At 47.4% G+C, this 13,304-nt stretch overlaps 1 protein-coding gene across 1 annotated transcript in view; it reads right to left on the reverse strand.

Moving 5' to 3' along the window:
• The window catches only part of ACTR1A (actin related protein 1A), a 119,917-nt gene that overhangs the window by 30,792 nt on the left and 75,821 nt on the right, over positions 1 to 13,304 (reverse strand). Inside the window, exon 5 of the mRNA XM_063961925.1 lies at positions 8,569 to 8,693. Coding sequence (XP_063817995.1) covers positions 8,569 to 8,693 — 125 coding nt within the window. The remainder of the gene's footprint in view (positions 1 to 8,568; positions 8,694 to 13,304) is intronic.

The raw sequence follows: 13,304 nt of genomic DNA on the forward strand, positions 1-13,304 counted from the left end.
TTACTCACACAGCTACCTCATTGCGCCTCTTTTTTTCTTTGCGTCATGTGCTGTTTGGGGAGGGTTTTTTGGAAGGGACATCCTGCGTGACACTGCAGTGCCACTCCTAGATGTGCCCGGTGTTTGTGTCGGCCACTAGGGTCGCTAATCTTACTCACACAGCTACCTCATTGCGCCTCTTTTTTTCTTTGCGTCATGTGCTGTTTGGGGAGGGTTTTTTGGAAGGGACATCCTGCGTGACACTGCAGTGCCACTCCTAGATGGGCCCGGTGTTTGTGTCGGCCACTAGGGTCGCTAATCTTACTCACACAGTCAGCTACCTTATTGCGCCTCTTTTTTTCTTTGCGTCATGTGCTGTTTGGGGAGGGTTTTTTGGAAGGGCCATCCTGCGTGACACTGCAGTGCCACTCCTAGATGGGCCCGGTGTTTGTGTCGGCCACTAGGGTCGCTAATCTTACTCACACAGCTACCTCATTGCGCCTCTTTTTTTCTTTGCGTCATGTGCTGTTTTGGGAGGGTTTTTTGGAAGGGACATCCTGCGTGACACTGCAGTGCCACTCCTAGATGGGCCCGGTGTTTGTGTCGGCCACTAGGGTCGCTTATCTTACTCACACAGCGACCTCGGTGCAAATTTTAGGACTAAAAATAATATTGTGAGGTGTGAGGTATTCAGAATAGACTGAAAATGAGTGTAAATTATGGTTTTTGAGGTTAATAATACTTTGGGATCAAAATGACCCCCAAATTCTATGATTTAAGCTGTTTTTTAGTGTTTTTGGAAAAAAACACCCGAATCCAAAACACACCCGAATCCGACAAAAATAATTCGGTGAGGTTTTGCCAAAACGCGTTCGAACCCAAAACACGGCCGCGGAACCGAACCCAAAACCAAAACACAAAACCCGAAAAATTTCAGGCGCTCATCTCTAGTAAATACTGGCTGCTTTATTTTTACACTGCAAATTAGATTGCAGATTGAACACACCACCACACCCAAATCTAACTCTCTCTGCACATGTTATATCTGCCTCCCCTGCAGTGCACATGGTTTTGCCCAACTGCTAACAAAATTCCTGCTGCAATCAACTTGGAATTACCCCCTATATTGTTTGACCAGGAGTTCAAGGGAAATTGGGACGACCGTTGCGTCATTTACACATAATCTAGAGCAGTGATTTTCAACCTTTTTTTACTCACGGCACACCGAACGATATTTTAAAATTGCCAATGCACACCATCAGTTCCCCACAGAAAAAAAAAAAAAAAAAAAAACACACATTGGCCCACATAGTAAAAAAAAAAATCCACACATACATTGGCCTACACAGAAATAAAAAAACAATCACATTGCTCCCCACATAAATCCTATTGTTCCCCACAGGAGATAAAAAAAAAAATAACAAATATTAGCCCCTACCGGTCAGCTGTCCTCCTCCCTGTCCCTCAGTGGCGGGGGTTGTTCATAGTGGAGTGCTGCGAATACTGAGCAGCGGCCGGTCGGGCAGGTGTCGATGTGGGTGGGCAAGGAAAGCTGTGTATGCAGGCAGGAACTGGAAGATGAGTGTGCAGGTGGGTGGGCTGGCTGGGTGGTGAGATGCAGTGGCCGTGACCTATGATATCACACCGCCGCGTCTTCAAGGCATACGTCACGGCCGGAGCACAACTGATCCTCTAAGAAGAGCCCGGGCCAACAATTCACTCTGAAGGTGCAGGAAGCTGCTCTGGCTCCGCAGCACACTGGTTGAAAAAGCCTGATCTAGAGTTAACCCAACTTAACAAGCACCCTCACCAGAGCCTGCCTGTCCTGAGGACAATATTAAGAAACTAGAACGATAACCCAACCACTGACAGAAACAGCGGTTGTTTGGTATCTTTAACATTCCAGGATGTGAACCACCTCTATCTGATCTCAGACCCAGAGGGACAGGAAATACTGACCGCCACAGTAATCTCTAACGGAGAATGCTACAATCACTTGCAAGATATTACTATTTAGGGCTGGTGCACTGGTGATTTAGGCACAAAAACTATAAGAATTATTTTTAATGTGGAAGTTATATCATTGTTTTCATAAAGAGAGACTATGCAACGTTCTCTATGTTCAGCCTACAGGTGACTTTACAGTTACTGAATGTGGGGAATATAAAAAGGGACATTTCATAGCAGAAAGTCCCTAATCCTATAGTTGTGTTTGCTTTTTCATTAAAACAGCCGAGAGATAATATCTCATGTTAAAATATGTGGAAGACTTAAGATATTGTATAAACCAAATACCAAATTAAAACATACATCATTAACAAATAAAAATTGAAAACTGCGCGTCTGTTTAAACAAATAAATAGAAATCACAAATCCAAAGTAAAAATGTTACCATACGTTTTTAAGGATACACTTCGGCCAACTAGTCACAGTTTACAACAGACTCCTGAGCAGAGATTATATCATGAAACTTGCATGATGTGATCAAATTTATTAGCCGCACAAATATTGCCTCCAATGTATGCAGTATGGTACAGAGAATATCTGTAAGTCCGCCTGCCCCGACTTGGTTCTGCCCCGCCCCCCAAACCCCCGACACCCCCTCTGGCCGATCGTCCTCTCCTAAGGCTGTGCCATCACACTTACATTGGGAACCACTAGAACTGGCGCACTGAGAAAACAGGACAGCCTTACACAATTACTACATCATTCACATCAGTTTCTGTCTTATTGGTGCTTATAGTCTAGAGCACAGGTTCTCAAACTCGGTCCTCAGGACCCCACACAGTACATGTTTTGCAGGTCTCCTCACAGAATCACAAGTAACATAATTAGCTCCACCTGTAGACCTTTTAAAATGTGTCAGTGAGTAATTAATACACCTGTGCATTTACTGGGTTACCTGCAAAACATGCACTGTGTGGAGTCCTAGCACACACTAGGGTACTTATTTGAAGCCAGCAGCTAATTAACCTAGCAGTATGTTTTTGGACTGTGGGCGAAAACTTGAGTACCCAGAGGAAGCCCACAACAAATTACACCCTGATAGGGCTTTGGTCTGGTGATGCTAACCACTGCTGGACCTAAATTCAGTGTAACTTGGATGAAACACGCTGACAAAGCCCTATTATCAAGTCCGTAAGAAAATCAACCATTTGCTCCTAAACACTGAACAAAACCTGTCGTTCAGACAAATTGGTTAAAATAAGATTTTACTCACCGGTAAATCTATTTTTCGAAGTCCGTAGTGGATGCTGGGTACTCCGTAAGGAACATGGGGAATAGACGGGCTCCGCAGGAGACTGGGCACTCTAAAGAAAAGATTAGGTACTACATCTGGTGTGCACTGGCTCCTCCCTCTATGCCCCTCCTCCAGACCTCAGTTAGGGAAACTGTGCCCGGAAGAGCTGACATTACTAGGAAAGGATTTGGAATCCAGGGTAAGACTCATACCAGCCACACCAATCACACCGTACAACTTGTGATAATTATACCCAGTTAACAGTATGAACAACAACTGAGCCTCATTAAACTGATGGCCCAGAACAAAAAACCCTATAGTTAAGCAATAACTATATACAAGTCTTGCAGAATTCCGCACTTGGGACGGGCTCCCAGCATCCACTACGGACTACGAGAAATAGATTTACCGGTGAGTAAAATCTTATTTTCTCTGACGTCCTAGTGGATGCTGGGTACTCCGTAAGGACCATGGGGATTATACCAAAGCTCCCAAACGGGTGGGAGAGTGCGGATGACTCTGCAGCACCGAATGAGCAAACTCAAGGTCCTCCTCAGCCAGGGTATCAAACTTGTAGAATTTTGCAAACGTGTTTGATCCCGACCCGGTAGCAGCTCGGCAAAGTTGTAAAGCCGAGACCCCTCGGGCAGCCGCCCAAGAAGAGCCCACCTTCCTCGTGGAATGGGCTTTGACTGATTTCGGATGCGGCAGTCCAGCCGCAGAATGTGCAAGTTGAATCGTGCAACAGATCCAGCGAGCAATAGTCTGCTTATAAGCAGGAGCACCCAGCTTGTTGGGTGCATGCAGGATAAACAGCGAGTCAGTTTTTTTTGACTCTGGCCGTCCTGGAAACATAGATTTTCAGGGCCCGGACCACGTACAGCAACTTGGAAGCCTCCAAGTCCCGAGTAGCCGCAGGCACCACAATAGGTTGGTTCAAATGAAACGCTGATACCACCTTAGGGAGAAATTGGGGACGAGTCCTCAATTCTGCCCTGTCCATATGGAAGATCAGATAGGGGCTTTTACATGACAACGCCGCCAACTCTGACACACGCCTAGCCGAAGCCAAGGACAAAAGCATGACCACTTTCCACGTGAGATATTTCAACTCCACGGTCTGAAGTGGCTCAAACCAATTTGATTTTAGGAAATCCAACACAACGTTTGAGATCCCAAGGTGCCACTGGGGGCACAAAAGGGGGCTGAATATGCAGCACTCCCTTAACAAACGTCTGAACTTCAGGCAGTGAAGCCAGTTCTTTTAGAAAGAAAATAGACAGGGCCGAAATCTGGACTTTAATGGATCCCAATTTTAGGCCCATAGTCACTCCTGACTGTAGGAAGTGCAGAAATCGACCCAGCTGAAATTCTTCTGTTGGGGCCTTCATAGCCTCACACCAAGCAACATATTTTCGGTGATAACGTTTTGCTGTCACATCCTTCCTAGCTTTTATCAGCGTAGGAATGACTTCAACCGGAATGCCCTTTTCCATCAGGATCTGGCGTTCAACCGCCATGCCGTCAAACGCAGCCGCGGTAAGTCTTGGAACAGACAGGGCCCCTGCTGTAGCAGGTCCGGTCTGAGAGGCAGAGGCCAAGGGTCCTCTGAGATAATTTCTTGTAGTTCCGGGTACCAAGTCCTTCTTGGCCAGTCCGGAACGATGAGTATAGTTCTTACTCCTCTCTTTCTTATTATCCTCAGTACCTTTGGTATGAGAGGAAGAGGAGGGAACACATAAACCGACTGGTACACCCACGGTGTCACTAGAGCGTCCACAGCTATCGCCTGAGGGTCCCTTGACCTGGCGCAATATCTTTTTAGCTTTTTGTTGAGGCGGGACGCCATCATGTCCACCTGTGGCCTTTCCCAACGATTTACAATCAGCTGGAAGACTTCTGGATGAAGTCCCCACTCTCCCGGGTGGAGGTCGTGCCTGCTGAGGAAGTCTGCTTCCCAGTTGTCCACTCCCGGAATGAACACTGCTGACAGTGCTATCACGTGATTTTCCGCCCATCGGAGAATCCTTGTGGCTTCTGCCATCGCCATCCTGCTTCTTGTGCCGCCCTGTCGGTTTACACTCAGGTGTCGGCCCCGCAGGGGGCGACGTCACACTTATCGGCACCTGCTCCGCCTCCACGTAAGCGTCATCAAACATGTCGACACAGCCGTACCGACACAGCCGTACCGACACACACACACACACACACACACACACACACACACACACACACACAGGGAATGCTCTGACTGAGGACAGGACCCCACAAAATCCTTTGGGGAGACAGAGAGAGAGTATGCCAGCACACACCACAGCGCTATATAATCAGGGATGTACACTAACACAAAGTGATTTTTCCCTATAGCTGCTTTACATATACAATTTGCGCCTAAATTTAGTGCCCCCCCCTCTCTTTTTTACCCTTTGAGCCTGGAAACTGCAGGGGAGAGCCTGGGGAGCTGTCTTCCAGCGGAGCTGTGAAGAGGAAATGGCGCCAGTGTGCTGAGGGAGATAGCCCTGCCCCCTTCTCGGCGGACTTCTCCCGCTCTTATATTTATATTATGGCGGGGGATTTTGCACATATATAGTTTATTGGACTATATTATGTGCTTTTTGCCATAGAAGGTACTCTAATTGCAGCCCAGGGAGCCCCTCCCCCCAGCGCCCTGCACCCATCAGTGACCGGAGTGTGTGGTGTGCATAGGGAGCAATGGCTGCAGTGCTGTGCGCTACCTTAATGAAGACCGAAGTCTTCAGCCGCCGATTTTCAGGATGTTCTTCTTGCTTCTGGCTCTGCAAGGGGGACGGCGGCGCGGCTCCGGGACCGGACGATCGTGGACGGGCCCAGTGTTCGATCCCTCTAGAGCTAATGGTGTCCAGTAGCCTTAGAAGCCCAAGCTAGCTGCAAGCAGGTAGGTTCGCTTCTCTCCCCTCAGTCCCTCGTAGCAGTGAGTCTGTTGCCAGCAGATCTCACTGAAAATAAAAAACCTAACAAATACTTTCTTTACTAGAAGCTCAGGAGAGCCCCTAGTGTGCAACCAGCTCGGGCCGGGCACAGATTCTAACTGAGGTCTGGAGGAGGGGCATAGAGGGAGGAGCCAGTGCACACCAGATGTAGTACCTAATCTTTTCTTTAGAGTGCCCAGTCTCCTGCGGAGCCCGTCTATTCCCCATGGTCCTTACGGAGTACCCAGCATCCACTAGGACGTCAGAGAAATAACAAAACAGATTTAACTAGTTTGTATGAATGACAGTTTTTGTTAGTCTTCCAGTGTTTGGGAGCAAATGGTCGATTGTCATTTACTCTCATCCATTACCAGATTTTCATTCTGACAAATAATTGTATAGTGTATGCCCATCCTATGCAAAGTTCAGCAATGGTAACTAAATCACAACGCGAATAAAAGTTTTACTTGTGCAAATATACTCTTGCCATGTGCACTGGTAATAAATTACTTAATACGAGACAGCTAATCAGAACATGGGGACAAAAAACAAACACACACACACACACACATGTAGCACTGAACAGTTTCTCGGTAATACAAGAGAAGAGGAATCCTTATCACAGATTTCACCAATTTCGAAAACCAAATAGATTTCAAGTGAACGCAGACAGCCTACATTATTGCTCGTTAGCAGAGGCTGAATAGCAAGCCGTATAACATAGGTCTGCACTGTTAATGTAAAAGATGTGCAGGTTTAAATCATTTTCTTGAGGACTAGGAAGAGCGGTCCTGACCCCTAGTGGACGGAGCTTTACCAACTGTTTCTATGTTCCCAGTCTTGCCACCATGTCTGTTTTATCTTATTTTATTTTCTGCAGAGGTAAACACACAGGAGTAGACTCAATCAAGGTTCTGCTGGAACCCCGTGCGCTGTAACTCTAGTGCTAAGTGGGACTTTAGGACAGGAAAACTTTGCTCTTTCTTGCTTGTGTCACTTGGGAGGTGCAGTAACAAAACAAAACCAGGTTTCCCTACCGTAATAACCAGAAACGCACACAGACGGAACCTCGCAAGTAAATAAATATGCCCGATAGTGTACGGTCAGTTACTAAAGTACAAGGTAACCTGTAAGTTACATCTAGGTACAATGCTACACTATTGTAGCATTTGTCAGAATCCTCAAAGATGAATCGGATACCCGAACCAAATCCTGATAAAATCATACTTGTTTTTGTTTATTTTCTATTTCCAGTTTCTAATGATGCATATGAATGTTACAGCACAATATACAGCACATAGCCAATGGTCGCTGTGATCTTACACAGGAAATTAGACCACCACCACCGGACATATACTGCACAGGAATAATCACTGCAACTATCAGTCACATATTGCAGACACAATCATGGCAGTGTAAACGGCGTACTACAGATATTATGTTTCCCCAATGCAGATCAAGTATTGCAGATCAATACGTTATAACATTCTGACTTTTGTGCAAACTATTATCCACAGAAAAAAAGATAGCAATTATACATTTCTAAAGGTTAGATCTGCAAATTCATTTTAATTATATTACTGATGGAATGGATGATAGTTTGCTTAAAGGACACAGTTCTCCAAAACAAAGTGGATTGTAAATCACTAAGTAGAGACGGGATGCAGTTTATTTGCCGGCAACTTGGAATCCCGAAGGTCAAGATACAGACACCGGAATCCCGAATCCTGACAATACCGACAGGCGAAATCCCGGCTCATAGGGGCTATTGCCCTCTCGTGGGTGTCTATGCCACGCAAAGAGTGGGAATAGTACCTGTGGCAAGCGCAGCGAGCCCACAAACAAAATCTTTGCGCTCGCCCCGCTGCCGGCCTACTGCCAGACAGGATGCCGTTGTCGGTATACTGACGGCCGGCATCCCGACAGTCGGTAAATCATACTGAACCCGTAAACACACGTGTGTCTAGGTAACGCTTGCATGTGGATTTCCTTTTATTGCCCACTACCACCACTAATGGATCGACTCATCACAACGCGGGTGAAAAAGTTTCCAGACAAGACAAACTGCAAACCACATACAGGAGGGAATTCAATTAACTCACCGCAACACGCTACAGGGATGAGTTGCCATTGTGATGGCGTGTAAACGCCAGCAATGGCACGACTTACACTCGCGCTGGACTAGCACATTTTTGCTTGCAGTCCTCCCTGGAGGTGCGGTAAGTGCAGCATACTGTATAGCCGCACTTACTAGAGCATGCAATATAAACTCACCTACTTGAACTCCCCACATAGTTCACAACTGATAAAATACTGCAGATCTGGCCATGAGCAAATGATTAGTTAGCCAGTTCTCACTCACATTGCACAGGTGCCATTTACACAGGGAGAGATACTCACAGGCTCAGTACGGCTTGCATGGAGATGAACAGAGCTGGAACATTGAAGGTCTCAAAGAAAACTTCTGCCGCTCGTTCACGATTCTTCCGCGGATTCAAGGGAGCTTCTGTTAGCAAAACCGGATGCTGTTGGAGAACCACATGTGAGTTTTACAGGGTCTGTTCACATTTCTTACATCTGGCTCAAAGTAGATGCAGATATTAAAATGAAGCAAATCTTAGGTGATATTAATACGTTGTGTAAAATAATCATATAAAAAGTAGAGTGAGTAGTTGTCTAATTGCCCCCATAAATCTATGAAGAGATAGCCAAACCCTGCCAGAAAACCTGATCCATGACCATCGATGATCCGCAATCCATCAGGGAATCGGGAAAAATAAGAATTTACTCACCGGTAATTCTATTTCTCGTAGTCCGTAGTGGATGCTGGGAACTCCGTAAGGACCATGGGGAATAGCGGGCTCCGAAGGAGGCTGGGCACTCTAGAAAGATTTATGACTACCTGGTGTGCACTGGCTCCTCCCACTATGACCCTCCTCCAAGCCTCAGTTAGGTACTGTGCCCGGACGAGCGTACACAATAAGGAAGGATTTTGAATCCCGGGTAAGACTCATACCAGCCACACCAATCACACCGTACAACTCGTGATATGAAACACAGTTAACAGTATGAAACAATAGAGCCTCTCAACAGATGGCTCAACAATAACCCGATTTAGTTAACAATAACTATGTACAAGTATTGCAGATAAACCGCACTTGGGATGGGCGCCCAGCATCCACTACGGACTACGAGAAATAGAATTACCGGTGAGTAAATTCTTATTTTCTCTGACGTCCTAGTGGATGCTGGGAACTCCGTAAGGACCATGGGGATTATACCAAAGCTCCCAAACGGGCGGGAGAGTGCGGATGACTCTGCAGCACCGAATGAGAGAACTCCAGGTCCTCCTCAGCCAGGGTATCAAATTTATAGAATTTTGCAAAGGTGTTTGCCCCTGACCAAGTAGCAGCTCGGCAAAGTTGTAAAGCAGAGACCCCTCGGGCAGCCGCCCAAGATGAGCCCACCTTCCTTGTGGAATGGGCATTGACAGATTTTGGCTGTGGCAGGCCTGCCACAGTATGTGCAAGCTGAATTGTACTACAAATCCAACGAGCAATAGTCTGCTTAGAAGCAGGAGCACCCAGCTTGTTGGGTGCATACAGGATAAACAGCGAGTCAGATTTTCTGACTCCAGCCGTCCTGGAAAATAAGAATTTACTTACCGATAATTCTATTTCTCGTAGTCCGTAGTGGATGCTGGGAACTCCGTAAGGACCATGGGGAATAGCGGCTCTGCAGGAGACTGGGCACAAAAGTAAAAGCTTTAGGACTACCTGGTGTGCACTGGCTCCTCCCCCTATGACCCTCCTCCAATCCTCAGTTAGGATACTGTGCCCGGACGAGCGTACACAATAAGGAAGGATTTTGAATCCCGGGTAAGACTCATACCAGCCACACCAATCACACCGTACAACCTGTGATCTGAACCCAGTTAACAGCATGATAACAGAGGAGCCTCTGAAAAGATGGCTCACAACAATAATAACCCGATTTTTGTAACAATAACTATGTACAAGTATTGCAGACAATCCGCACTTGGGATGGGCGCCCAGCATCCACTACGGACTACGAGAAATAGAATTATCGGTAAGTAAATTCTTATTTTCTCTGACGTCCTAGTGGATGCTGGGAACTCCGTAAGGACCATGGGGATTATACCAAAGCTCCCAAACGGGCGGGAGAGTGCGGATGACTCTGCAGCACCGAATGAGAGAACTCCAAGTCCTCCTCAGCCAGGGTATCAAATTTGTAGAATTTAGCAAACGTGTTTGCCCCTGACCAAGTAGCTGCTCGGCAAAGTTGTAAAGCCGAGACACCTCGGGCAGCCGCCCAAGATGAGCCCACCTTCCTTGTGGAATGGGCATTTACAGATTTTGGCTGTGGCAGGCCTGCCACAGTATGTGCAAGCTGAATTGTACTACAAATCCAGCGAGCAATAGTCTGCTTAGAAGCAGGAGCACCCAGCTTGTTGGGTGCATACAGGATAAACAGCGAGTCAGATTTTCTGACTCCAGCCGTCCTGGAAACATATATTTTCAGGGCCCTGACTACGTCCAGCAACTTGGAGTCCTCCAAGTCCCTAGTAGCCGCAGGTACCACAATAGGCTGGTTCAAGTGAAACGCTGAAACCACCTTAGGGAGAAATTGAGGACGAGTCCTCAATTCTGCCCTGTCCGTATGAAAAATTAGGTAAGGGCTTTTATAGGATAAAGCCGCAAATTCTGAGACACGCCTGGCTGACGCCAGGGCTAACAGCATTACCACTTTCCATGTGAGATATTTTAAGTCCACAGTGGTGAGTGGTTCAAACCAATGTGATTTTAGGAACCCCAAAACTACATTGAGATCCCAAGGTGCCACTGGAGGCACAAAAGGAGGCTGTATATGCAGTACTCCCTTGACAAACGTCTGAACTTCAGGAACAGAAGCCAGTTCTTTTTGGAAGAATATTGACAGGGCCGAAATTTGAACCTTAATGGACCCCAATTTGAGGCCCATAGACAGTCCTGTTTGCAGGAAATGCAGGAAACGACCCAGTTGAAATTCCTCTGTAGGGGCCTTCCTGGCCTCGCACCACGCAACATATTTACGCCAAATACGGTGATAATGTTGTACGGTTACATCCTTCCTGGCTTTGATCAGGGTAGGGATGACTTCATCCGGAATGCCTTTTTCCTTCAGGATCCTGCGTTCAACCGCCATGCCGTCAAACGCAGCCGCGGTAAGTCTTGGAACAGACATGGTCCCTGCTGGAGCAGGTCCTTTCTTAGAGGTAGAGGCCACGGGTCTTCCGTGAGCATATCTTGAATTTCCGGGTACCAAGTCCTTCTTGGCCAATCCGGAGCCACGAGTATAGTCTTTACTCCTCTCCTTCTTATGATTCTCAGTACTTTTGGTATGAGAGGAAGAGGAGGGAACACATACACTGACTGGTACACCCACGGTGTTACCAGAGCGTCCACAGCTATTGCCTGAGGGTCCCTTGACCTGGCGCAATATCTGTCCAGTTTTTTGTTGAGGCGGGACGCCATCATGTCCAGCTTTGGTTTTTCCCAACGGTTCACAATCATGTGGAAGACTTCTGGGTGAAGTCCCCACTCCCCCGGGTGAAGATCGTGTCTGCTGAGGAAGTCTGCTTCCCAGTTGTCCACTCCCAGAATGAACACTGCTGACAGTGCTATCACATGATTCTCCGCCCAGCGAAGAATCCTTGCCACTTCCATCATTGCCCTCCTGCTTCTTGTGCCGCCCTGTCTGTTTACGTGGGCGACTGCCGTGATGTTGTCCGACTGGATCAACACCGGCTGACCCTGAAGCAGAGGTCTTGCCTGACTTAGGGCATTGTAAATGGCCCTTAGTTCCAGGATATTTATGTGAAGTGACGTTTCCATGCTTGACCACAAGCCCTGGAAATTTCTTCCCTGTGTGACTGCTCCCCAGCCTCTCAGGCTGGCATCCGTGGTCACTAGGACCCAATCCTGAATGCCGAATCTGCGGCCCTCTAGGAGATGAGCACTCTGTAACCACCACAGGAGAGACACCCTTGTCCTTGGAGACAGGGTTATCCGCTGATGCATTTGAAGATGCGATCCGGACCATTTGTCCAGCAGATCCCACTGAAAAGTTCTTGCGTGGAATCTGCCGAATGGAATCGCTTCGTAAGAAGCCACCATCTTTCCCAGGACCCTTGTGCATTGATGTACTGACACTTGGCCTGGTCTTAGGAGGTTCCTGACTAGGTCGGATAACTCCTTGGCCTTCTCCTCCGGGAGAAACACCTTTTTCTGTACTGTGTCCAGAATCATCCCTAGGAACAGCAGACGTGTCGTCGGAATCAGCTGCGATTTTGGAATATTTAGAATCCATCCGTGCTGTCGTAGTACTACTTGAGATAGTGCTACTCCGACCTCTAACTGTTCTCTGGACCTTGCCCTTATCAGGAGATCGTCCAAGTAAGGGATAATTAAGACGCCTTTTCTTCGAAGAAGAATCATCATTTCGGCCATTACCTTGGTAAAGACCCGGGGTGCCGTGGACAATCCAAACGGCAGCGTCTGAAACTGATAGTGACAGTTCTGTACCACAAACCTGAGGTACCCTTGGTGAGAAGGGCAAATTGGGACATGGAGGTAAGCATCCTTGATGTTTAGAGACACCATATAGTCCCCTTCTTCCAGGTTCGCTATCACTGCTCTGAGTGACTCCATCTTGAACTTGAACCTTTTTATGTAAGTGTTCAAGGATTTCAGATTTAAAATGGGTCTCACCGAGCCGTCCGGCTTCGGTACCACAAACAGCGTGGAATAATACCCCTTTCCCTGTTGTAGGAGGGGTACCTTGATTATCACCTGCTGGGAATACAGCTTGTGAATGGCTTCCAATACCGCCTCCCTGTCGGGGGGAGACGTTGGTAAAGCAGACTTCAGGAACCGGCGAGGGGGAGACGTCTCGAATTCCAATTTGTACCCCTGAGATACTACCTGCAGGATCCAGGGGTCCACTTGTGAGTGAGCCCACTGCGCGCTGAAATTCTTGAGACGGGCCCCCACCTTGCCTGAGTCCGCTTGTAAGGCCCCAGCGTCATGCTGAGGACTTGGCAGAAGCGGGGGAGGGCTTCTGTTCGTGGGAAGAAG

The sequence above is a fragment of the Pseudophryne corroboree genome, chromosome 3 (genome assembly GCF_028390025.1).
Source record: "Pseudophryne corroboree isolate aPseCor3 chromosome 3, aPseCor3.hap2, whole genome shotgun sequence".
Taxonomy (NCBI): Eukaryota; Metazoa; Chordata; class Amphibia; order Anura; family Myobatrachidae; genus Pseudophryne; species Pseudophryne corroboree.